This window comes from Stigmatopora argus, chromosome 19, assembly GCF_051989625.1.
Source record: "Stigmatopora argus isolate UIUO_Sarg chromosome 19, RoL_Sarg_1.0, whole genome shotgun sequence".
In the NCBI taxonomy this organism is placed as follows: Eukaryota; Metazoa; Chordata; class Actinopteri; order Syngnathiformes; family Syngnathidae; genus Stigmatopora; species Stigmatopora argus.
Genome location: NC_135405.1, coordinates 2,087,016 through 2,112,240, shown reverse-complemented (window position 1 = coordinate 2,112,240; position 25,225 = coordinate 2,087,016). Strand labels below are relative to the sequence as shown.

At 46.4% G+C, this 25,225-nt stretch overlaps 1 protein-coding gene across 10 annotated transcripts in view; it reads right to left on the bottom strand.

Annotated features, from left to right (window-relative positions):
* epha7 (eph receptor A7) overlaps window positions 1–25,225 on the bottom strand; it is a 129,903-nt gene that overhangs the window by 62,431 nt on the left and 42,247 nt on the right. For 8 of the 10 annotated variants that reach the window (XM_077587749.1, XM_077587754.1, XM_077587751.1 and 5 more), the window contains 4 exons: window positions 20,585–20,920; window positions 9,912–10,033; window positions 7,228–7,396; window positions 137–245 (listed from right to left, as the gene is read on the bottom strand). In XM_077587749.1, the coding sequence (XP_077443875.1) occupies window positions 137–245; window positions 7,228–7,396; window positions 9,912–10,033; window positions 20,585–20,920 (736 nt within the window). The remainder of the gene's footprint in view (window positions 1–136; window positions 246–7,227; window positions 7,397–9,911; window positions 10,034–20,584; window positions 20,921–25,225) is intronic. The other 2 variants (XM_077587758.1, XM_077587752.1) reach the window with 2 other exon arrangements.

Below are 25,225 nucleotides of genomic sequence, written 5' to 3'. Positions count from 1 at the left end.
CACAAGCCATTAGCACAACATTCCATGGTAGGATGGGTGTACATGTTTATTTGTGAGGATGCAATGAGATAAATTTTAACTTGCAATCATCGACTCACACAAATGCAGAATGTTATTGAGTCCGAAGAGAGCATACCTCCTCCCGATGATAAAGCCAAACACCATGAACACCAGCATTATGGTTCCTGCCACTGCTACCACTGCTATGATGATGGCAGGGTTTAGTTCACTGGAGACATTTGTAGCTTAGAGAGGACAGAGTCATCGCACACCATACACAGACAGACATGCAGAAAAATATATGTTTAAATTTAACTTTAACACATGAAGGAAAGTAACATTTAACATTTAGAAGTAATGGTCAAATAACAAACTGCTGTGTCTGTTTTCTCAAGCAGGGGCAGAAGAAGCCATAAACAAGAGTGAGATAACCCGAACGCAGAAGGGCCCTGTCAGCGGAATGGCCAAGAGCAGGAGACAGGACACTCCCTTGTCTTCTGGGAGTGCATATCTGGGGGCCCAGGTCTCCCACGCCCAGGGACGAAGGACATGAGATGTTTAACGGCTGACAAGGCGCAGGAGGATCGGTTTTCTTTGTCTTCAACTTGTATAATGGTGCTTGCGGAAGAGAGAGACTTCGGCATTCTATCATATCTCTGCTAAGACTAGGAACGTATAGAATTGCTCCAGCGTGCTGTTTGTGACTGTTCTGTCAGGTTAATTAATTGTGTTGGCTAAGAACAAGTGGGTCTTGCTGCTTACATGGGAATGAACATGCACGGAACCTTAAGAAAAAAGGAGTTAACAGGTGATTTTAAATGGAGGGTTCCAACACACATCAACAACTTCAGTCAGTTATACCTTAACTGACAAAGTGAACAACATTCAGATGGATGTGCCATCCTCGCCCAGTCCTTACATACAGTAATACCTTGACATACTTTCAGGCCCAGGGCCAGAATGGTGGGCGGTTGCGTCTGTCATCCAATTACAGGTCCAGGACCTGATGAGCTAAGCAGCGGCAGGTGCGGCTCATCACAATCACTGAGTTATTTAAGCCACCCAGACCTGGACCACGGCGGTGGGCGTCTTAATCAGTTCACTGTTAAATACCTTCTTGCGTTACCTCTTTGTCTGCCTCGTCTGATCTCCTACCTCTTGTTTGTTCCCAGGAACTTGACCACGCTCACGACCACGGATCACGATCACGATCTCGACCATGCATCTCGTACCTTTGCTTTGGACCCTTCTACAGACCTCTCGGCTATCGACCTTCACGTTACGCTAGACGACGCCACTACGCTTCTCTCCTTTACCTTTGCCTGGCCCAACCCAACAAACACTGAAAATAAAGCGAAATCGCCACGAGCAAACCTGTCTTTGTGCCTGCTTCAGGGCCCTCTTCCCACCATCGTAACACATACGATGTCCCAACATACGAGTGTCCCAACATACGTCCTGGAACGCATTAACCTCGTATCTCAAGGTATTGCTGTACTTCAAAGCAAGTCCAACTTTAACATGTCAACAACTTCAGTCAATTAGATATTGATGGTAAGTTAACAGTTTCCCCCCGATCGGAACCCGAGTGGTGTTCTATTGTTGGATTTCTGCGCTCGTCGTGGATTGACAATAATGAACACCATGTTCAAGCATAAGGGTGTCCATATGTGCACTTGGCACCAGGACCCCCTAGGCCGCAGTTCGCTGATAGACTTTGAGGTCGTGTCATCGGACCTGCGGCCGTATGTCTTGGACAGTCAGGTGAAGAGAGGGGCGGAGCTGTCAACCTTGCGGCTGAAAGGTGGTCGGTGCCTGTCGTGGCGGCAACCCCAGAACCCGCTGGTGGACACCGGCGGTAAGGGATGCAGTCAGGCTTAAAAAGGAGTCCTACCGTGTTTGGCCCTTTTGGCCCTGGGGACTCCTGAGGCAGCTGACGGGTACCGGGTGGCCAAGCAGCACGCGGCTCTGGTCATCTCTGAGGCAAAAACCTGGGCATGTTAGGAGTTCAGCGAGGCCATGGAGAACAACTTCCGGGTGGCTTCAAGGAAATTTTGCTCCACCATCCGACGTCTCAGAAGGGGGAAAAAGTGCACCATCAACACAGTGTATAGTGGGGAAGGGGCGCTGCTGACCTCGACTCGGGATGTTGTGAATCGGTGGGCCGAATACTTTGAAGACCTCCTCAATTCCACCGACACGCCTTCCCATGAGGAAGCAGAGCCGGGGGACCCTGGGGCGGACTCTCTTATCTCTAGGGTTGAAGTCACCGAGGCTGTTAAAAAGCTCCTCGGTGGCAAGGCCCCGGGGGTGGATGAGATCTGCCCGGAGTTTCTAAAGGCTCTGGATGTTGTAGGGCTGTCTTGTTTGACACGCCTCTGCAACATCGCGTGGACATCCAGTCTCTGGATTGGCAGACTGGGGTGGTGGTTCCCCTTTTTAAAAAGGGGTACCGGAGGGTGTGTTCCAATTACCAGGGAATCACACTCCTCAGGTATATTCTGGGGTACTGGAGAGGAGGATCTGCCAGGAGGTCGAATCTCGGATTCAGGAGGAGCAGTGTGGTTTTCGTCCTGGCCCTGGAACAGTGGATCAGCTCTACACCCTCAGCAGGGACCTCAGGGGGTCATGGGAGTTCGCCCAACCATTCTTCATGTGCTTTGTGGACTTGGAGAAGGCATTGTCCCCTCGGCAGTCTTGTGGGGGGTACTACCTCAACCCCATCATGCTACAAGTTCTGCGGAAGACGCTGAAACAGTCGTTCTCTGGGTGCACCGTCATCCTTTCCGAGCATCGTGTGGAACCTCTACTGGAGTGCCAGTCGTTCCTGATGATGTCCGGCAGCTCCATCAAGACGTACGACAGCATCCACAAGCTGCTCAACAAGACGAGCCAGCTGAAGCAAGCCATGAGCCCGTCGGACCGAGACCGCCTGCGCCCCCAGTTGCACCGCCTCAACTCCACCAAGAGGGCGGCGCCACCGCCACTGGCCAACATCGCCTCGCTGCCTGAGGAGGCCGAAGACGACGCGCTGGACACGCGGCTCTAGACGTCGCCGTCCAAAGCACTTTAAAGACGTGCCCAGGTACTGAAAAGGAAAAAACCGAGCAAGTTGCCAGTAATTCATTCAAAGGCGCACGCCATTCTTCATGTGCTTTGTGGACTTGGAGAAGGCATTCGACCATGTCCCCCAGGCAGTCTTGTGGGGGGTACTCCAGGAGTATGGGGTTCCGGAAACCCTGTTGCACCGGGTCTGGTTCCTTTATGACTGGTGTCAGAATCTGGTCTGCCTAGCTGGGAGTAAGTCGGATCTGTTTCCAGTGGGGGTTGGACTCCACCAGGGCTGCCCTATGTCACCGATTCTGTTCATCACTTTTATGGACAGAATATCTAGGCGCAGCCATAGCATTGAGGGGGTCCGGTTTGGTGGCCTCAGCGATGCATCCCTGCTTTTTGCAGATGATGTGGTTCTGTTGGCTTCATCAGGCCGTGATCTCCAACTCTCGCTGGAACGATTTCCAACCGAATGTGAAGCGGTCGGGATGAGAATCAGCACCTCCAAATCTGAGACCATGGTCCTCAGTCGGAAAAAGGTGGCATGCCCTCTCCGGTCAGTCTACGTTCCCACCCTCATCTATGAAAGAACGAGATCCCGGATACAAGCGGCAGGATGTCCAGACACTCCCTTAGAGATAAGGTGAGAAGCTTGGTCATTCGGGAGGTAGAGCTGCTGCTCCTCTGGATCGAGAGGAGCCAGATGAGTTGGCTCGGGCATCTGATCAGGATGCCCCCTGGACGCCTCCCTCGGGAGGTGTTCCGGGCACGTCCCACCGGGAGGAGGCCACGGGGCCGACCTCGGACACGCTGGGGAGACTCTGTTTCCCGGCTGGCCCAGGAACGCCTTGTGATACTCCCGGAAGAGGTGGATGAAGTGGCTGGGGAGAGGGAAGCCTGGGCTTCCCTGCTGAAGCTGCTGCCCCCGCAACCCGACTTTGGATAAAGCGGAAGAAAATGAGATGAGATGAGATGAGTTAACAGTATTCAGATTGATAATACTTTTATTACCCAGTCCATTTAAAATATATATGTTTAAACATGGGTAGAGTTAACAGCATTCAGATTGACAATACTTTTCTCACCCGGTCCATTCATCACTCAATTGTTTGCCTATCCCTGCTGCAAAAAGACAATGTCAAGGTATTCCCTGAATTGCTTCCATTCACACGCATTCTCATTCCTACGGAGAATTTGGTATGCTCCATCAACCTACCAAGCATGTCTTTGGCATGTGGGAGGTAACCACATAGTAATCACACAGACAGAGGAGAACATGCAAATTCAACATAGGAAGGCAAGAGCCCATGATTGAACTCCTGACCTCAGAACTGTCAGGTGGAAGCGCTAAGCCATCATCAATCGTGCCACCACTCCACCGTGCCGTCCACTGTTCACCAGTTCCCGTTATTAAAGTAATGAAATGAAATGTAATGAATAGAAAATGAAATTAACACTGATGGCACTATAGTTAAATAGATGCCATCAGACTGTCCAAAGACCCAAATGTAGTGTCAGTTAGTTAAGAATGTCATTAAATTCGATAGATTGAAATTTTTGACAAAAGATAAAATATTGCCTGACTGGAGACATTCATTTTCTGATCCGCTTTATCCTCACAAGGTTTGCGGGGGGTGCCAAAGGCTATCCAAGCTGACTTTAGGGCAAGAGGAGACAGGGTTAGGGTTACCAACCATTTACACTCACACTCATACCTAGGGGCGGCGCCATTGCATGTACCCTAGCACTCTTTTTGTGTTTTTCGTATTTGTCTTTTTCAAGTTATTTGTCAATACTGGACTTTAACATCAACTACAGCCACATAGATTTATGCGTGCCTTGGCTTGGTTAAGGGTGCTGTATAGATGACCAGATCTTTTTTTCTTGGTACTCGGACGATTCGCCGAAAGACGTTTGGCCGACGGACAGTTCGCCGAATGGACGTTTCGCCGAAACGGGATTCGCGCGCTCGCCCCGCCCCCGGATCGTGTGTGTACATGTTTTTCAACCTCGGCCCATTACATATAACATTCATTTAGGAATAACAAGGGCATGTACTGCCCCCCGCTGGACATATTTTTAAATGCAAGTACGTACTACAATGTGTTGCCATTTTTTTATTTTTTTTATTTTATCCTTGCGTTTAAAGTAGTAGCCATTTGGAGATCACGAAGAACAGTACGTGACAGAAGAAATAGAGAAAATAAAGTAGTAGTAACAGTAAGTACTACTGTAATGAAATAGTAAATCCAGAAATCCTACTCCAGAAAACTTACACCAGCATAGACGTCATAAACGTTGAGATCAATCTTTTAATTAAGGTTCTCAGCAAATCATTTTGAATATATATTTCCTAAAATAATGGGAAATTATTTAAAATTAAACTGGAAGTAAAAGTGTGTTCCATGGCATTTTCAGGTATTGTTCTCTAAGCCCTCTAGTCTGTCCAAGGCACTTAGAATTTCACATAAGTCTTCTATTGTTGTTTTTTTCTCAGTGTCAGACATCAATCCCCAGCTTTGATAAATTACATTGCGTGTCCAAATGGCTACTACTTTAAACGCAAGGATAAAATAAAAAATATAAAAAAATGGCAGCACATTGTAGTACGTACTTGTATTTAGAAATATGTCCAGCGGGGGGGCAGTACGTACTTGTATTTAGAAATATGTCCAGCGGGGGGCAGTACGTACTTGTATTTAGAAATATGTCCAGCGGGGGGCAGTACAAGCCCTTGTTATTCCTAAATGAATGTTATCTGTAACGGGCCGTATATGGCCCGCGGTCCGAGGTTGAAAAAGATGTACACACACGATCCGGGGGCAGGGCGAGCGCGCGAATCCCGTTTTGGCAAAACGCCCGTTCTGCGAACTGTCATTTGTGGATAATGGCTCTGACAGTGGATCGCTGGAGACACAAAGCCTTGGAAATGGCTTTGTAACCTTTTTCAGACTGATATATGTCCATCACTTTTTTCTTCTTGAATTTCTTTGGATTGTGGCATGATGATCTCTCTGATCTTTAAGGCTAATTCACTTTGTCTGATGTAAGATTATATCAGTTTTTGTGAGTATAAAAGCATCGTTCTCATACAAACAGTGAATGGCTGACATGTCAGCATAAACACTCAACAGTCTGATTGATTAATCAATCTTAGTCTTTTGATTGAGTTGACTGGTACATACCTGTCAACCTCTGCCGATAACTGCCCTTATAAATTATTATGATTCCCCTTACAAACACCGTACGACTCGTACGGTGTTTGTAAGGTTTTTTTGGGGTTTGTAAGGGGAATCATAATCATTTATAAGGGCAGTTATCGGCAGAGGTTGACAGGTATGTGACATGTCAGCACAAATACTCAACTGTCCAACACTGATCAATTACTTTTTGCCCTGCAAATGACTGAAACATATCTGTTCAAAGACCTGCTGACAACTGTTAGTTTTGCCTGTATATGAGACTCACTCACTGGTCATTCAGTGAGAGCTGCAAGGACAACAGACTGTGAGCGATCACGCTGTTTGAGCTCTCCCCATTTCTGCAGTCCGGTAATAAACGTATTTCCTTCAAATTGGTCTCACTCTTTCTTAACCTGCTCCTTAAGTTGTTTTTCAGATCTATCATCTGACACATTCTATTTAAGTGTTTTCTTGATTCAACATGTGGTGGTAATCAGATGTGGGTGTGGCCCATGAAATTGAACTCAGCTTTCCTTCAATAGTGATTAGTCACAGTTATTTTGTGATTTAACAAAATACAACAATTACTTTTTCACAGAGGGCCAGACAAACTTGTAATGTTTGTCTGGCTTGTTAAATAAAATCATCATTTAGACACTGCATTTTCTCTTTGCTTGGGTTGTCTGTGTTATACGAAAATGTATTTGACGATCTGAAACCTGTGTGATAAGTATGCAAAAATCACAGAAATCAGGAAGGGGGCAAACACTTTTTCATGGCACAATTTTTTTTTTTTAATTAAATTCTTCCGACAAAGGAACCGTTAAATTAGACTATCTTTCTGGTCTTTTATACTTATAGTAAATGATTTTCCTTTTAGTAATAATCAAACAAAATAAAAACAAGCATTTCTTGTGTATTTAGAAAGAATTTCCACTATTTTCTTTTTTTTAGTCGGTAGATGTAATAGCATTTAAAAGCCAAACCTTACCACTTGACTCTTCTTTTGTCGTTATCTCTATTCTGGGGCCAAAAATTCCATATCCTGCCTGTGTCAAGGCTCTTATCTGGAAAACATAGGCTGTACTTGGCTTCAGATTGTTCACAGTTGCAGTTGTAGATTTGGCCTTTACTGTAGAATAGGTTTCACCCTTTTGATCCTGCAGAGAAAGTTAAATATATGAAATAAAAAGTAATAATTGAAAAAAAGATATGCATGTGCCGAAAACTGATGCTTGCTCTGTTAATGAGTGAATACCCCACAGTGGTCACAGAAATATTTTTAAAAAAATCAAATCACCACTTTTTTTTCATTTTCTGAACCGCTTTATCCTCATTAGGGTCGCGGGGGGTGCAGAAGCCTATCCCAGCTGAATTCGGGCCAGAGGCAGGGGACACCCTGTATCGGTGGCCAGCCGATCGCAGGGCACAAGGAGACAAACAACCATTCACCCTCACAGTCATACCTAGGGGCAATTTAGTGGGGTCCAATCAGCCTACTATCCATGTCTATGGAATGTGGGAGGAAACCGGAGTACCCGGAGAAAACCCACGCAGGACCGGGGAGAACATGCAAACTCTACACAGGTGGACCGACCTGGATTTTAACCCTTGACCCCTGAACTGCTGACAGCAATGGCTTTGTTTTTTTTCAATTCCACAGCAACTTTTATTGTTTTTGTTTATTTGAACCACTCAGTCAAAATATGTGACAGCTAATGTTAATGGTCACTTTGATGCTATAAAAATTTCACTTTCAAATGTTTGAAGTTGCAGCCCGGCGGCTTGAGTGGTCAGCACGTCAGCTTCACAGCTCTGGGGTCCTGGGTTCAAATCTAGATCGGTCCACCTGTGTGGAGTTTGCATGTTCTCCCCAGGCCTGCATGGGTTTACTCCGGGTACTCTGCTTTCCTCCCACATTCCAAAGACATGCATGCTAAGCCTAGCATTGGACACTCTAAATTGCCCCTAGGTATGGGTGGTGAGTGTAAATGGTTGTCCATCTGCTTGTGCCCTACGATCGGCTGGCCACCGATAGAGGGTGTCTCCCGCCTCTGGCCCGAAGACAGCTGGGATACGCTCTGTGTTTTCTCCAAAGAACTTACCAGTTAATGAGAGCAGTTGGTGTTTTGGTCGATTTATTTTTCAATACATAATTGATTGTAAATCAAATCATTTCCAAAGTTCTTGGTAAATCTAATCTTGCTAATGTTGGTCTTTGTCTTTTTTTTGGTCCCATTGATTCTTGATGCCACAGGACGTAGCGATGGGTTAAGTTGAAATTTTAAGAAAACCTAGAAATTTTAAATGGTGTAACGACAATGGCAGTAAAAAAATGGGGGGGTTACACACAGTATTATATGGCTGAGATTTTGCCAATGGCGACAACAAAATGGAAGGTCCTGGGGCCCTCCACCCACCACCATAAAAGAGAGAGAGAGAGAGAGAGAGAGAGAGAGAGAGAGAGAGAGAGAGAGAGAGAGAGAGAGAGAGGGAGACAGGGAGACAGAGAGACAGGGAGACAGGGACACAGAGAGACAGAGAGACAGAGACAGAGAGACAGAGAGACAGAGAGACAGAGAGACAGAGAGACAGAGAGACAGAGAGACAGAGAGACAGAGAGACAGAGAGACAGAGAGACAGAGAGACAGAGAGTCAGAGAGACAGAGAGAGAGAGATAAAGAGAGAGAGAGAGAGAGAGAGAGAGAGAGAGAGAGAGAGAGAGAGAGAGAGAGAGAGAGAAAGAAATAAAGAAAGAATGGAAGAAAGAGAGAGCGAGAGATAAAGAGAGAAAGAGAGAGATAAAGAGATAAAGAGAGAAAGAGAGAGAGAGAGAGATAAAGAGAGAAAGAGAGAGAGAGACAGACGGTGAGAGAAACACTTTTTTACAGGAGGAGAGAGGGAGACCGCGATAAAGAGAGATGGTGAGAGAGAGATGGAGAGAGAGGGAGAGGAATGGTGAGCGAGACAGAGAGATGGTGAGAGACGGTGTTGGATTTATTATGGGATGTTTCTATATGTTTTGTAAGCATTTTTAATACGTAATAAGGCTATGATGATATTATAGATCAGGGGTGGCCAACTCCGGTCCTCGAGAGCCGCCATCCGGTCTGTTTTCCATGTCTCCCTCCACCAACACACCTGAATCAAATAATCAGGATCGGTATCAAGCTTCTGGACGGCTTGCTGATGAGTTGGTCATTTGATTCAGGTGTGCTAGAAGAGGGAGATATGGAAAACACACCGGATAGCGGCTCTTGAGGACCGGAGTTGGCCACCCCTGTTATAGATGTATGCATTTTAATTACTTTTGTATAAGAGTGTCTCTAATTTGAGACTGGGACAAACTCGAGGTCACCCTGCTGGCTCCAGCTTGTTGACATAACACCTCACCCTCCAAGGACTGTTACTGGGAGATAGACCTCGCAACCCAGACACCCAGATGCAAGTTCGCAATGATCTACGAAGGACTCATAAATTGTTTTGTCTGGGACGCCGGCAGTTTACCTTATAAAGAAATTATTAAGACAGAGACAGAGAGATAGAGAGAGAGCAAGAGAGAGAGAGAGCAAAAGACAGGGACACAGAGAGATAGAGAGAAAAAGAAAGAGAGAGAGCAAAAGACAGAGACACAGAGATAGAGAGAGAGAGAAAGAGAGGGCGAGACTGACATACTTTTTCACAATATTTTATTTCATATTCTGTGATGAGCCCATTGGGTTGTCTGGGCTGCTGCCATGACAGCTGGATGCTTCGCTCCTGGACTTTGTCTTTGACCTCACTGACCTGTGTTGGAGCTGTTGAAGAAAGAAAATGGATGACAGTTATAGCCTCCGGCTCATTTTCATCCATTATTGGGCTGAAAACGTAAACAATCAAAGGTCATATAAAATTTGTGTACAGTAATACCTTGAGATACGAGCTTAATGCGTTCCGGGACCGAGCTCATATGTCGATTTACTTGTATCTCAAATCCACCTTTCCCATAGAAATGAACTAAATACAAATTAATTTGTTCCCACCCTCTGAAAAAACACCAAAAACAGGATATTAAAATGGAAAAACATATTTTATTGGTAGACAGAGTAACAAATAACTATCTAGTGGTTATGATGCTCAATTTTAAAATGAGACATTATTCAGTACAACGCGGAGTGCGCGGAGGGGAGAGAAAGACACTTTTTGGACGGTGCTCGCAATATGACATAAACATAAATTTAACTTAAGTGAACTTAGATTATGAAACAGACACATTTAAAAATAAGTTTTAATCTTACATTACACTAAATTTAATTCTAATTTTGATTATTTTTTTACTTTTCTTGGATCTTTTTGCCTCACTTATACCTTCACTTTTAGCTGGAGTTTTTAAAAGGAACCAATCCAGGGTTGTTTGCTTTTGTCTGAGTAATCTGCCATGATCTGGGACCAGATCCAGAAGGCCAAGCGGGAGAAGACTGACCTGCACGTCATTTGGCTCGATCTGGCCAATGAGTATGGATCTGTCCCACACCTGCTGATCAGTTACGCCTTGTAGTTCTTCGATATACCTCACTGATTTAAAAAGCTCGTAGCACTGTACTTCAGCAACCTGCAGTTGAGCTTTGCCCTCCAGGAATTTACCACCGGGTGACAGCAGCTAGAACTGGGAATTGCAATAGGGTGCGCGATATCTCCAATCCTTTGTGGCAGCCTTTGAGGTAATTCTTATTGGAGCAAGACAAATGGTTGGAGGAATTAAATTACCATCTGGACAAAGGTTACCCCCATTGAGGAGCTACATGGACGACGTCACCAGCCTCCTTCAGACAGCAGCATGCACATCCCGACTGCTGAAGAGAATGGACAAGTTGACATCGTGGGCCAGGATGAAGATCAAACCCTCCAAATCCCGTAGTCTGTCACTCAGAAGAGGAGTCAGAAACGACAACACCACCTTTGTCATCGAGGGAGAAAGAATCCCCATCCTCTCTGAGCAACCCATCAAAAGTCTAGGGAGGAAGTACACAGCAGAGAGGACCATCATGACAAAACTTACTGATGGCCTGTCAAGGATTGACCAGAGCCAACTCCCCGGAAAGTTCAAGGTCTGGTGCTACAAGTTTATACTCTACAGAAGGGTAATGTGGCCCTTGAACATGAGCAAGATCTGCTCATATGAGATAAGATGAATGGAAAAGCCAATTCATTCATCAGAAAGTGGCAAGGTCTACCACGGTGCCTTTCCGAAATGGGCCCCTTTGGAAGGAATGCACTACAACTGCCACTGCAGTCTATCACTCTAGGCTACAGGCAAGAGAAGTCTAGGCTGGTTCTTGAGCTAAGAGAGTCCACTGACCAGTCAGTAAGGAATGTCAACATCAAGGTTCCCACTGGCCGGAGGTGGAACGCCCTAGCCGAGGTTAACCAAGCCATCAATAGACTACAGCATCAGGAGATCATGGGCAGAATCCAGGCAGGAAGAGCAGGGCTAGGATGGGGAGAAGCACCACAATTCTGGTCCAAAGCTAACCATAAGGAGAGGAAGGAGATGGTGGTGGCGGAGGTGACAAGGATGGGGGAAGAGCGCTATAAGATGAAGGCGGTGTCGCAGGGCCAAGGAAGCTGGACAACCTGGGATGGAGTTGTCAACCGAAACATCAGTTGGTCCGACCCGTGGAAGATCCCGCAGGAAAGGATCAGCTTCCTCATTCGTTCAACCTATGACACGCTTCCCTGTCCTCGTAAACTCCACCAATGGTTAAGGAATAAGGTATGTTGTGCACTTTGCAACGCTCCCAACGCTAGCCTCCACCACATCTTGTCAGGCTGCAAGACTGCACTTTTTCAGGGGCGCTATAGATGCCGCCATGAACAGGTCCCGAGGAAACTAGCTGAAGTGCTGGAGGGACACCGACAGAGCAGTAAAAAATCGCCACCAGCAGAGATTCGGGCCAACTTTGTCCCAGAAGGGGGAGAAAAGAGAGACACTAAGGCTGTTTTCCCATGTTCAGGAGTGGGAGATGAGCGTTGACCTCAATATGCAGCTCCGATTCCTCATGGAGATCATCACCACATCACTCCGCCCAGACATTCTGGTTTGGTTCCCCAAGGCAAGAGCAGTGCACCTCATAGAACTAACAGCAACATCAGATGAGGGGATTGAAGCAAGAAGGCCAAATAATTGGAGCTGGCAGCTGAGTGCCATTAAATTGGCTGGAAGTGCACCATCTACCCAGTCAAGGTTGGCTGCGGAGGCTACGACGGGCTGTAAACAATACGCCTCCTGAGGGACGCAGGGGTGACTGGAGGCAACCTGAGGAAGGCCATAAAAGAGCTGGCAGAGGAGGCAGAGAAAGGCAGCTTTTGGCTCTGGCTTAGGAGGAAGGACAGGAGCTGGGGTAACATCAGTTAACCCCAACAACGGCTGCAGGAGACAAGAGCTATCAGCTGCAGGGGGTGACAAGGAAACGTCAGTGTCACTGCTCCGCCACCAGATGTTTCAGGATTTAAGGAGTGAAACATCAATGAACGGTGGTTCTTGGCTGATGACCCTGCAGCTGACCCGTGGGCACCGGAGGAGGTGCGACAGGCAGCAATGCCAAGCAGGAAAAAACACCTACCTGTGCATCAACTGTCTCCCCTTCAAAATATTATGAAAATGACGTACACAAATATCCTCACAATAGGATAATTCACAACCACTTGCCAACTTGGCCGGGTGCTCCTCTCGTATATGCAAGCCAGCTCCGTCACGCGTACACCACTCTGATGTTTTTCAATTATTGCATGCTTAATATCGATTGTCATCATACGCCTTTTCTTTGCACTACCCTTCATTGCATCTGCTTGCTTTGGACTAATTGTTTTTCCCTTAATTCTGCACTGACGAACGCAAAAACACAGAAAAAATGCAATCCTCCGCCCAGTGCTCGTAGATATCTTTACCCAAGAGAGATGTGGCGAGAATGGCAGTGCACTATTATCATAAGCAGTCTCTTGCGTCTCGCCCACCTGGCTGTCTCGGATGCGCGTATCTCAATTTTTTTCGTATCTCAAGGCAAATCTTACCCATATCTCAAATTTCTCGTATGTTGGGGCACTAACATATCAAGGTATTACTGTATATCCAAAGAAAAATGGGTTATTTGCCATACCGCACTGCAGGGGTGGCCAACACACCTGAATCAAATTATTGGGATCGGTATGAAGCTTCTGGACAGCTTGCCAATGAGTTGATCATTTGATTCAGGTGTAGTAGAGGAGGGAGATATGGAAAACATACTGGATCGGAGCTCTCGAGGACCGGACTTGGCCACCCCTGCCCTACTGGAATTCCAATGAAAACTTAAAAGGGTCCATGGCTATAAAGGCGTGTAGGCCCTAAAAGCCACAATTGTTCTACTGTACTAAAATATTTTATTAGAAACAGATAAGATTGCCATTTAAAAATCCATAATATTTAGCACATATTTTGACGGAGGGGCGGCCCGGTAGCGCGAGTGGTTAGCGCGTCAGCCTAACAGCTCTGGGATCCTGGGTTCAAATACAGGTCATGTCCATCTGTGTGGAGTTTGCATGTTCTCTCTGGGCCTGCATGGGTTTTCTCCGGGTACTCCGGTTTCTTCCCACATTCCAAAAACATGCATGGTAGGCTGATTGGACACTCTAAATTGCCCCTATGTATGGGTGTGAGTGTGCATGGTTGTCCGTCTCCTTGTGCCCTGCGATCGGCTGGCCACCAATTCAGAGTGTGCCCCGCCTCTGGCCCGGAGACAGCAGGGATTGGCTTCAGCATTCCCCGCAATCCTAATGAGGATAAAGCGGTTCAGAAAATGAGATGAGAGATGAGATTTTGACCAACAGAGGATGCCATGCTTTACGCATGTAATGCACGCTAGAAGTGATGATGCAATTTGGGTACTCTTGGCAGCATAGCTCTACTGAGTCTACTCGACACGAGCAAAGTAAAATGCTAGATTGTGCTGCTTTTGGATGCAATTCCTATTTAAAATGAAACAAGGAGAGGGATGTGAGTCTATAAAGTATTCGCGCTGACAAAAAGAGAAAAAAAAGGGTTGGGAAGATGCTTGTGAAAGGACACAACATCCCAAAGATTTTTAGTGTTCAAACAGCCTATCAAGCATGTCTTTGGAATGGGGAAGGAATTGGAGTGCCCAGAGAAAACTAACCTAAGCCCGTAGAAAACATGCAAACACTTCACAGGAAGGTTCGAAACTCGAACTGTGAGGCCAACGGTCTAACCACTCGGCCACCATGTATATTATGTTTATTATTTGTCTACATATTGTAATGAATGTTGACCGCACCGTGAGAGAGAGACAGGGCTGAAGAGATGGACTTTGAGGTTTGTTTTGGTCTGGTTCGGTGTTGTGGCATCACTTTAATGGCTTAATAAATAATTTTCTTTATTTTTTTCTTTTCCATAAATACATACATTTGCATACATTTCATACAAAATTGTTATACAGATGCTCCCCTACTTACGAACGAGTTAGGTTCCGACCGATTGTTCATAAGTTGAATTTGTTCGTAAGTTGCTCAGTGCTATATTTTGTATTATAATTTATGTTTAAGGCCTATATAAGTATATTGAAGGTTTATATAAGTGCATTTGTATGTTTAAGGCTTGTATCAGTAACACACATTGGTTTGTACTGAAAAAACATTTAATAAAATGGAGAGAATACATACAGTACTGTATAATACATTAGAGAGCGAGAGAGAGAGAGAGAGAGATTTACTAGAAACTGGCCGAAAGAAGCTATCTAATGACGATTGCAGTTTGCTTTTTTTCATCATAAATGATGCGGTAGCACTGTATGGCATCATTCAATTGATTTGCAAACTTTGTGCAACGTTCAATATTTGGGTCCTGCTGCTCGATCTTTCTGTTAATAAATGGTACTGACGGTCGAACGATTCAAGTTGTATTCCCGTGCAACGCTCACCACTTTCTTATGCGCATCAAGCTTCGTTATTATTGCCACTCATTTAAAATGAAATGGCTTGCCTCTTCCTTGCACCTCCCTCACTAGAAGCCTTTCGCTTTTCACCAACCATATTGAATAATGGATGCACGAGATATTTAATGATAAAAATGAAAAAGGTTCTTTGCGCACTAGAGATACGTTCACGCACTTCCGCACTGCAACGAACTGGGCAGAAGAAGGTGGATGCTGGGTGAGCTGAGCTCTCACAGCGCCAGGCGTCGGTATTAGCGGCGGAAAGAAGCACTACTCGGAAAAAGGCGCGCAATACAAAATCGAACTGACGAACATTTTTCGACATAAACGCAATATGCAGACATGTTCGTATGTACCGTTGTTCATAACTCGAATGTTCGTAAGTAGGGGAGCGTCTGTATTTACAAAATTAATTGGTTTCAGAAATCTTTCCGTCACTGGGATTTTTCGTAAGTACAGTGGTACCTCGTCATACGACCGTTCGTCATACGGAATGCTTGTCTTACGGGGGAAATTTCGATCGAATAATTCGCCCGTGATGCGGTCAAAGTTTCGTGATGCGACCAAGCCAGGTTGCCATGGCATTTTTTTTGGCATATCTTTCGTGTATAACAATATTTACGAGCACCGGATGAGCTATTCAGACCAGGAAACGCACAACGCGCATGCGCGGTGAAAAGAGGGCTTTCTGGGTAATGAAGTATACTCGTGCTCGCAAAAGTATCCCCGGTAGCAACTCTATCATAGGCGCCGTTCGATGGGACGCGAACACAGATGCTACAAGCTAAAAGGAGCCGCTAGCCAGCGCCCCTGTAGCTCCCATGAGAAATCCGACTCGGATCGCTGCCGCCTGTGCGACGAGGAAACAGAGTCGTCTGAACACTTATGGCTCCGCTGTCCGGCCTTAATGACCGAACGCTACCATCGCGGCTTGGGCAACTCCCTGGATGAACTTATCCGTGTTCCAGTGGCAGCCCTAGCGCTGCTGAGGGTAATCCTCAGGCGCCTGAGGTGAAAAAGAAGAAGAAGAAGAAGAAGATGAGCAGCGGGGCGATCGCTGATAAGACTGCTTGCTGCTCGTTGGCAAGTGGTCGTGCGTTCTCCGATTGTGAGGACATTTGTGTGCATCATTTTCGGAATATTTTGAAGGGAATAGTACGACAGCAAACAGCCCATCGATAGCGAACGTGAGGGTGGAGTGTTTGTTCTGTTTACGAGTGCGTTGTGGAGGAAAAAAAAAAAACGAAGCCCCTCTCCCCTCGGCGAAATCCGGCCAATTTTAGTTAGATTAAACACTTTATTTCTATTAAACCACTCGTTATTTATTACTTTGTCAATATATGGCGAATTATAAGAAATAAAACATTTTTTTTCAATCCAATATCCTGTTTCTGGTGTTTTTTTCAGAGAGTTGGAACGAATTAAATTGTTTCCCATTCATTTCAATGGGAAACTTTACCTCGAGTTACGAGTAACTTGTCATACGAGCTCAGTCCCGGAACGGATTAAGCTCGTATCTCGAGGTACCACTGTAGTGGCATATTTTACATGGAATTAGCATAACCCGTTCAAAGATCATTAATACTACCACCTAAACATTTAAAAATTATAGAAGCATAACAATTTTGTATGATATATGCAAATGTATGTATGTATGTGGTGGACTGTCAGGGCCTGCAAGGCCTTCTCTGCTGGCCTAAAAAAATATCTGAAACACAGACTGATGATAATTATATTTTGTCCTTTGCGTGTATAAACACGACTGGTGCTGCAACAGTAGGATCATTAATACTCACTGTTCCCCTGATTTAGAGCTCTTGGCAGTTCGGTGCAGGCCCTTCTATCCACCTAGGGAGCTAACGATTGTCATTGTAATGGCTGTTTACATCCCACCAACGGATGCTAACGTTAGCACGGCACTTAGCCTCCTGCTAGCGACTGTAAACAAACAGCAGCTTGACCACCCCGATGGAGTCCTTGTTGTCGCCGGTGACTTCAACACAGAATGTTTAAAGACTGTTCTGCCTAAGTTTATCCAGTATGTGAAGTGTCCCTCAACCCCTCATTCACCCCAATCCGGAGGCTAACAAGGCCACAAATAAAGATAATAAAATTATGGCCTGAGGACACCCTTTCTCAGCTGCAGGACTGTTTTTCCCGCACCATTTGGGAACTTTTTGAACACCACAACCTCCAGGACTACACGGACACTGTACTTTCCTACATCAAAAACTGTACGGACACTGTCACTGTTAATAAACGTATCCGCGTTTTTCCAAACCAGAAACCCTGGCTGACCAGTGAGACACGGTCACTCATCAAATGCCGTAACACCGCCTTCAGGTGAGGGGACAAATTACAATACAGCGCTGCCAGAGCAGACCTGAAGAGAGGAATTAAAAAGGCCAAGGCAGCATAAATAAGGAAAATTGAGGAGCACTTCAGAGAAAATAACCCAAAGACAGGGAATACGACACATTACCAATTACAATGACAATAATGTGTCTGTTAACGCAGATGCCTCACTAGCAGAGGAACTGAACGGTTTCTTTGCCCGCTTTGAGACTGACAAATCGGATTCAGTCTCAACATCCACCACCCTGCAGTACACTGAAGCTTCAGAAGCATGAAATGAGAAAGGTACTGCGGACTGTGAACACCAGGAAAGCTGCTGGCCCTGACGGAGTACCTGGGAAGGTGCTCAAAGCCTGTGCTGACTAGCTGACTGGGGTTTTAACATAGATTTTCAATTGTTCCCTGCAACAATCCATCATCCCATCCTCCCTGAAATCTGCCACCATTATCCCTGTCCCTAAAAAGCCAACCATTGACAGCCTGAATGATTACAGGCCTGTTGCACTTACGCCTGTGATCATGAAGTACTTTGAAAAGTTGGTCGCCCGCCACATCAGGGATACAATCCCTCCCTCAGTTGACCCTCACCAGTTTGCTTAAAGAGCAAACAGGTCCACTGAGGACGCCATCACCGTAGCTCTACACACAGCATTGAGCCACCTGGAGCACCATGGGAACTATGTGAGGATGCTTTTCATTGACTATAGCTCAGCCTTCAACACTATAACACTGGACATTCTGGCTGACAAACTCTCCCACCTTGGACTATCCTCTTCTATCTGCTGCTGGATTAAAAGCTTCTTAACCAACCGTCCACAAACTGTTAGACTTGGTCCCCACCTCTTGTCTTCCATTACACTGAGCAATGGCTCCCCTCAAAGCTGTGTACTGAGTCCTCTTCTGTACTCCCTGTAAACATACGACTGTACACCGACCTACCACTCTCACTCCATCATCAAATTTGCCGATGACACCACTGTTGTCGGACTCATCTCAGGGGGGATGAGTCTGCCTACAGAGATGAGGTCAACAAACTGTCTTTGTGGTGTTTGGTGAAGAATCTCACACTAAACACCACGAAAACTAAAGAAATATTCCTGGACTAACACAAACGCAGCACAGATCTGGCCCCACTCCTCATAAATGGAGTATGCGTAAACAAGATCCAGTCCTGCAAATTCCTGGGGGTCCACGTGACGGACAAGCTCTCCTGGTCTACATACACCACGGCAGTAGTGAAGAAGGCCCAGAAACGACTCCATTTCCTGAGGGTACTCAGGAGGAGCAACTTGCACACTAAGCTTCTGGTAACCTTCTATAGAGCCACTGTGGAGAGCATCCTGGCATACTGCATTACAGTGTGGTACGCTGGAAGCACGGCAGCAGACAGAAAGGCCATGCAGAGTGTGATCAACACTGCCCAGAAGATCATCGGCTGCTCTCTGCCCTCACTGGATGACATTGCCAACCCTCGCTGTTGAGGACCCATACCACCCTAGTCACAACCTGTTCCAGCTGCTGCCCTCTGGCAGACGCTACAGGTCTCACAAAGCACAGACAAATAGACTTAGGGACAGTTTTTTTTCCCACAGCCATCAGGACTCTGAACCTGCATTAGCACGACACACAATCCTTTCTGTGCAATAACTTAGGGGTGTGCAATAACGATGTGCAATATTTTAGATTGTGCAATATTTTAGAATTTACCTTGCCAGGACATGACTTTTTATATTTTTATATTACTTATTTATGTTTTACTGGGAAAACACACTTTGTGGAGTAGCACCACCAATTTCGTTATACGCAGCTGTGTATGACGACAATAAAGCCTTTTGATGATTGATTGGCTAATGATAGTGTGAACTAGTCAGAGCTACCAAACTGCGTGACCGGACGTTTCGTCGAAAGACGTTTAATCCCCGGACATTTGGTCCCCGGACGTTTGGTCGACCGGACGTTTGGTCGACCGGATGTTTGGTCGAACGGACGTTTGGTAGAACGGACGTTTGGTAGAACGGACGTTTGGTCGCCGGGTTCGCTCGCTGTCAAATTATGACAGAGTTTACTGTTGATATTTTGATATGAGATATTTAGATATTAAACTCTCTCTCATGATTATAATTTTGAGAGCTGCTTTCAACAGTAACAACCTGGCAACGAACTGTCCGTTCGACCAAACGTCCGGGGACGAAGTGTCCGTCGACCAAATGTCCAGTCACGCTAACACTAGCCTCAGCAAATAAATTGCAGTAATTAATTAAGCCCAAGATCGCACCGTTCACTCGGGAGCCAGTGGCAGTAACTCTGTACACTCTTATGTTTTGCGTGTTTTACAGCCCTTCTAACTTTTTTTAATTACATTTTAATATTTCTTAATACATTCATTTTTACTTTACTTTGTACTTCATACTTTTTACTTTAATGTTTTTACAACTTTCCTTGTTCTGTTAGCCTGACTTCTCTCGGCTACTTCTTTTTTGGAACCATTTACCGCTCCAGACTACTGAGGAACTGTGCGGATAAGCTTGGAAGAGTGACTCTGCATATTCTCTACCTCGGTCACAGTCTGCAGAAGTTCCCCATCTTGTGGAAGACTTCCTGTGTGTGGTTCCAGTTTTTGTCCAACTTTACAACGTCTTTTTGAGTCTATCCGTTTTTGCTACCGAAACCAAGATGGCGCCGTTCAAGTGGCAGCCGGTGGCGCTAGCTCCGTCCACTCTTGCTCGTTTTGTGTTTTTTCTGCTTTTCTGTCTTAATGATTTGATTTGGTGATTCTTAATGATCCCATTGACTTTGATTTGCTTTGTACTTTGTGCTTTTGCTTTTGCTTTGTTGTTCTGCGGCCTTTGCGACTGTACTGTCTAACTTATAACTATGCCTTTTCTTGCTACTGTCACCATGAAATTTCCCGAATACTGGATGAATAAAGTTATCCAATCCAATCCAATCAGTTTTTAACTGGGAAACTCTTGTTTTTATATCTGGCTTTTATACTTTTTTTTTTTATTCTTAGATTTTAGTCCTTACCTGCCCGTCCAGTGGCAATGTTAACTGTAGCAAACAGCCTTTGCGTCCGGCTAAGATTAGATACGCCGTTGATTGCCTCCACCTCAAAAGTATAGTTCATGTGGGCCAGGAGGGCAACAATATTTACAAATGGATCCAGTAATTGTGACTGTGAAGGGAAGTATCTGACACTTGCTCCACATGGTTTACATTCTTCAGGTTCCCAGCGACAGAGCCGACACCGAACCCTGTAAGTGACATCGCTACGGCCTCCGTCGTCAACAGGCGGGCTCCACTCCAGGCTCAGTGCAGTTTGGTTTATGTTGTATACTAGATTCTGAGGCGCAGAAGGAGGTCCTGTCGATCGTTGACACAAAGGAAAACAGAAGTTTCACGTTACTAAACATCATAGCTATTGTCTCATTTAAGTTTAATGATAAATCATCTGCAGTTTGCTGAATAAGAATGAAAATCTGCAATTTTTCATAAAAGCTACAAAAGGACAGGGGAGAAAGGGGCTGTGCTGGATCCTATCACAGCTAACTACAGTAATACCTTGACATACGAGTGCCCCAACATACGAGGAATTTGAGATACGAGTAAAATTCCGGGCTAATATTTGCCTTAAAATAAGAGCCAAATTTTGAGATACAAGCACACAACAAGCCAGGTGGCCGAGACGCTTATTATTTCAGCGCTCTTTCTCGCCGCATCTCCCTCCTACAAAGATATCTACGAGCACTAGGCGGAGCATTGCATTTTTTCTGTGTTTTGTTTTGCGTTAGTCAGTGCAGAATTAAGGGAAAAACAATGGGTGCCCCCACCGACGAGTCATTACCTTATAGTGGTGCTGGGGTTTGTATGTCCCAGTTATCCTTGGAACTATGTTGTCTGGGGCCTTGTGCCCCTGGTAGGGCCACCCATGGCAAACTGGTTTGAAGTGAGGTCTAGACAAAGAATGGCTCAGAAGACCTCTTATGATGAGTAAAAACCATTGAAGGAGGTATTCCCTCGCCCGGACGCGGGTCACTGGGGCAGAGGGGAGCGATGGCGAGCGCCTGGTGGTTGGGCCTACACCAATGGGGCCCGGCTGGGCACAGCCCGAAGAGATGGTGTGGGTTCCCCCGCACAAGGGCTCACCACCTGTGAGAGGGGCCAAAGAGGCCGGGTGCGTCGACAGTTGGGCGGCAGCCAAAGGAGGGATTCTTGGCGGTCTGATCCCCGGCTGCAGAAATTGGCTCTTTGGACGTGGAATGTCACCTCTCTGGTTGGGAAGGAGAACTGAGTTAGTGCGTGAGGTTGAGAAATTCCGGTGCAACATAGCGTCACCTCTACGCACAGCTTGGTTTCGGGTACCAGTCCTATCGAGGGGGATTGGACACTCTTCCACTCTGGAGTTGCCCGCAGTGAGAGGCGTCAAACGGGGGTGGCCATACTTGTTGCCCCCCGGCTCGGTGCCTGTATGTTGGGGTTTACCCTGGTGGACGAGAGGGTAGCATCCCTCCGTCTTCGGGTGGGGGGACGGGACCTGATTGTTGTTTGTGCGTATGCACCAAACGGCAGTTCAGAGTATGCACCCTTTTTGGAGTCCTTGAAAGGGGTGCTGGAGAGGGCCCCTTCGGGGGACTCCCTCATTCTGCTGGGGGACTTCAATAATGGTCACGTGGGCAATGACAGTGAGACCTGGAGGGGACTGATTGGGAAGAACTGCCCCCTAATCGAAACCCAAGTGTTCTATTGTTGGATTTCTGCGCTCGTTGTGGATTGACAATAATGAACACCTTGTTCAAGCATCAGGGTGTACATATGTGCACTTCGCACCAAGACACCTTAGACCGCAGTTCTATGATCGACTTTGTGGTCGTAGCATCGGACCTGCAGCCGCATGTCTTGGACACTCGGGTAAAGAGAGGGGCAGAGCTGTCAACCGATCGCCCCCTGGTGGTGAGTTGGCTCCGATGGTGAGCGGCAGATGCCAGTGTGGCCTGGGAGACCCAAACGTTTCATAAGGGTCTGCTGGGAGCACCTGGCGGAGTCCTCAGTCAGAAGGAGTTTCAATTTCCACATCCGACAGAGCTTCTCTCATGTCCGGGAAGAGGTGGGGGACATTGAGTCCGAGTGGACCATGTTCCACGCTTCTATTGCTGAAGCGGCAGACTAGAGCTACGGCCGCAAGGTGGTCGGTGCCTGTCGTGGCGGCAACCCCAGAACCCACTGGACACCAGCGGTAAGGGATGCCGTCAGGCTGAAAAAGGAGTCCTACCGAGTGGATCAGCTCTACACACTCTCCAGGGTCCTTGGGGGCTCATGGGAGTTCGCCCAACCTTCATGTGCTTTGTGGACTTGGAGAAGGCATTCGACCGTGTCCCCTGGGGAGTCTTGTGGGGGGTACTCCGGTCCCTTTATGGTGTCAGAGTCTGGTCCGCGTAACCGGCAGTAAGTCGGATCTGTTTCCAGTGAGGGTTGGACTCCGCCAGGGCTGCCCTATGTCACCGATTCTGTTTGTTGGAGTTATTTTGGGTACTATTATGTGTGCGTACAATGAAGAAATATTAATCATTATATGTATGTGTGGAATATTAATCATTATATGTAATGTGAAATATTAATCATTATAAGCTTGACAAACGCTTACTATAATTGTTACCGAAACAAACTCGAAGGTCGATCCCCACTTCAGCTGGCTCCGAGGACGTTTAATTGTTTTGCCTTGGCCTCTCGCATGCATCCGAGGACTGTTGATTGTTTGACTTGGATTAAACCTCGACTCCTCACCCAGTTGCAAGTTCGCAATGAAGATCTGGGAAGGACTCTTAAAATGTTTTTGACTTGAATTCCGGAGCAGATGGCGATATCGAATTAACCTCCAAAAATACTCACCAATTGTTTTGAAATAGTGTTGCTCGTTTTACCTGATATGCAATTGTTTTGCTGAATGGATGCTTGCTTGTTTTAATTCTTATACAGTTGTTTTATATTTCCGACCTTAATTGTTTGCTCGGGTTACCACTTGTGCAATCGTTTTGAATAAGATAACCTTAATTGTTTTGACTCTAATGCAACTAAATGGGCAGGAAAGGATTCGTTTCTTCAGAATGATCTGTGACGAGGACGAGTCAGGATTGATTCTCACTTGCAAGATAAAGCTGGATATGCTCCGATGTCTTCCTTTTATTAAAGTATAACTATTAATGAACCTAACACTGTTCAACACTTTTATGGACAGAATACCTAGGCGCAGCCGTGGCGTTGAGGGGGTCCGTCCGGTTTGGTGGCCTCAGTTTTTGATCCCTGCTTTTTGCAGAGGATGTGGTTCTGTTGGCTTCATCAGGCCGTGATCTCCAGCTCTTGCTGGAATGATTCGCAACCGAGTGTGAAGCGGTCAGGATGAGAATCAGCACCTCCAAATCTGAGACCATGGTTCTCAGTCGGAAAAAGGTGGCATGTCCTCTCCGGGTCAGGGATCAGGTCCTTCCCCAGGTGGAGGAGTTTAAGTATCTTGGGGTCTTGTTCACGAGTGAAGGAAGAATGGAGCGGGAGATCGACAGGCGGATCAGGGCGGCATCTGTTCGTGATGCGGACTCTGCACCGTCCGTCGTGGTGAAGAAGGAGTTGAGCCAAAAGGCGAGGCTCTCTATTTGCCAGTTGACCTACGTTCCCACCCTCATCTGTGGTCACGAGCTGTGGGTCGTGACCAAAAAAACGAGATCCCGGATACAAGCGGCTGAAATGAGTTTCCTCCGCAGGATGTCCAGACTCTTCCTTAGAGATAAGGTGAGAAGCTCGGTCATCCAGGAGGGGCTAGGAGTAAAGCAGCTGCTCCTGATCGAGAGGAGCCAGATGAGTTGGCTCTGGCATCTGATCAGGCTGCCCCCTGGACGCCTCCGTTGGGAGGTGTTCCTGGCACGTCCCACCGGGAGGAGGCTGGCGGCTGGCCCGTGAACACCTTGGGATACTCCCGGAAGAGCTGAAGCTGCTGCCCCCGCGACCCGACTTCGGATAAGCAGAAAATGGGATTAGTTTAAATTAAATTAGAACTTTATTTCATCCCGTATTCGAGAAATTTCCTTGGTTACAGTAGCAAGACAGACACAGAAGACATTGCAGACCTAGGTAAAAAACTGGAGCCACACACAGGAAGTCCACAAGGTGGGGACCTTCTGCAGACTGAGACTTGCCTAGATCCTCCAAAGCTGTCCTATCACCTGATCATGCATGACAGCGGAGGCACGGCTGAACGGCTCCAAGGACGTCTAGGACTAGCACAAAGAAGCCAAGCCAGGCGACGGGTCTGGGTCGAGTCGCAAAGGTCGCAAGACAACAAAGGAAAAAGCACAAAGTAAAAAGGAAAGAATATGGGAAAGCATTAAGGAATATTAAAGTGCAATTAAAAAAGATAGAAAAGCAGCAAAAACACAAAATGAGCAAGAGCGGACGGATCTACTGCTACCGGCTGCCACTTGATCGCTGCCATCTTGGTTGCAATAGCAAAAACGGATACAGACACAAGAAAAAGACATTGTAGAGTTGGATAAAACTGGAACCAACACAGGAAGTCTTCCACAAGGTGGGGAACTTCTGTAGACTGAGGCAGAGGTTGAAAATATGCAGAATCACTCTTCCAATCTTATCCACAGTCCCTCAGTAGTCTGGAGTTGAAGA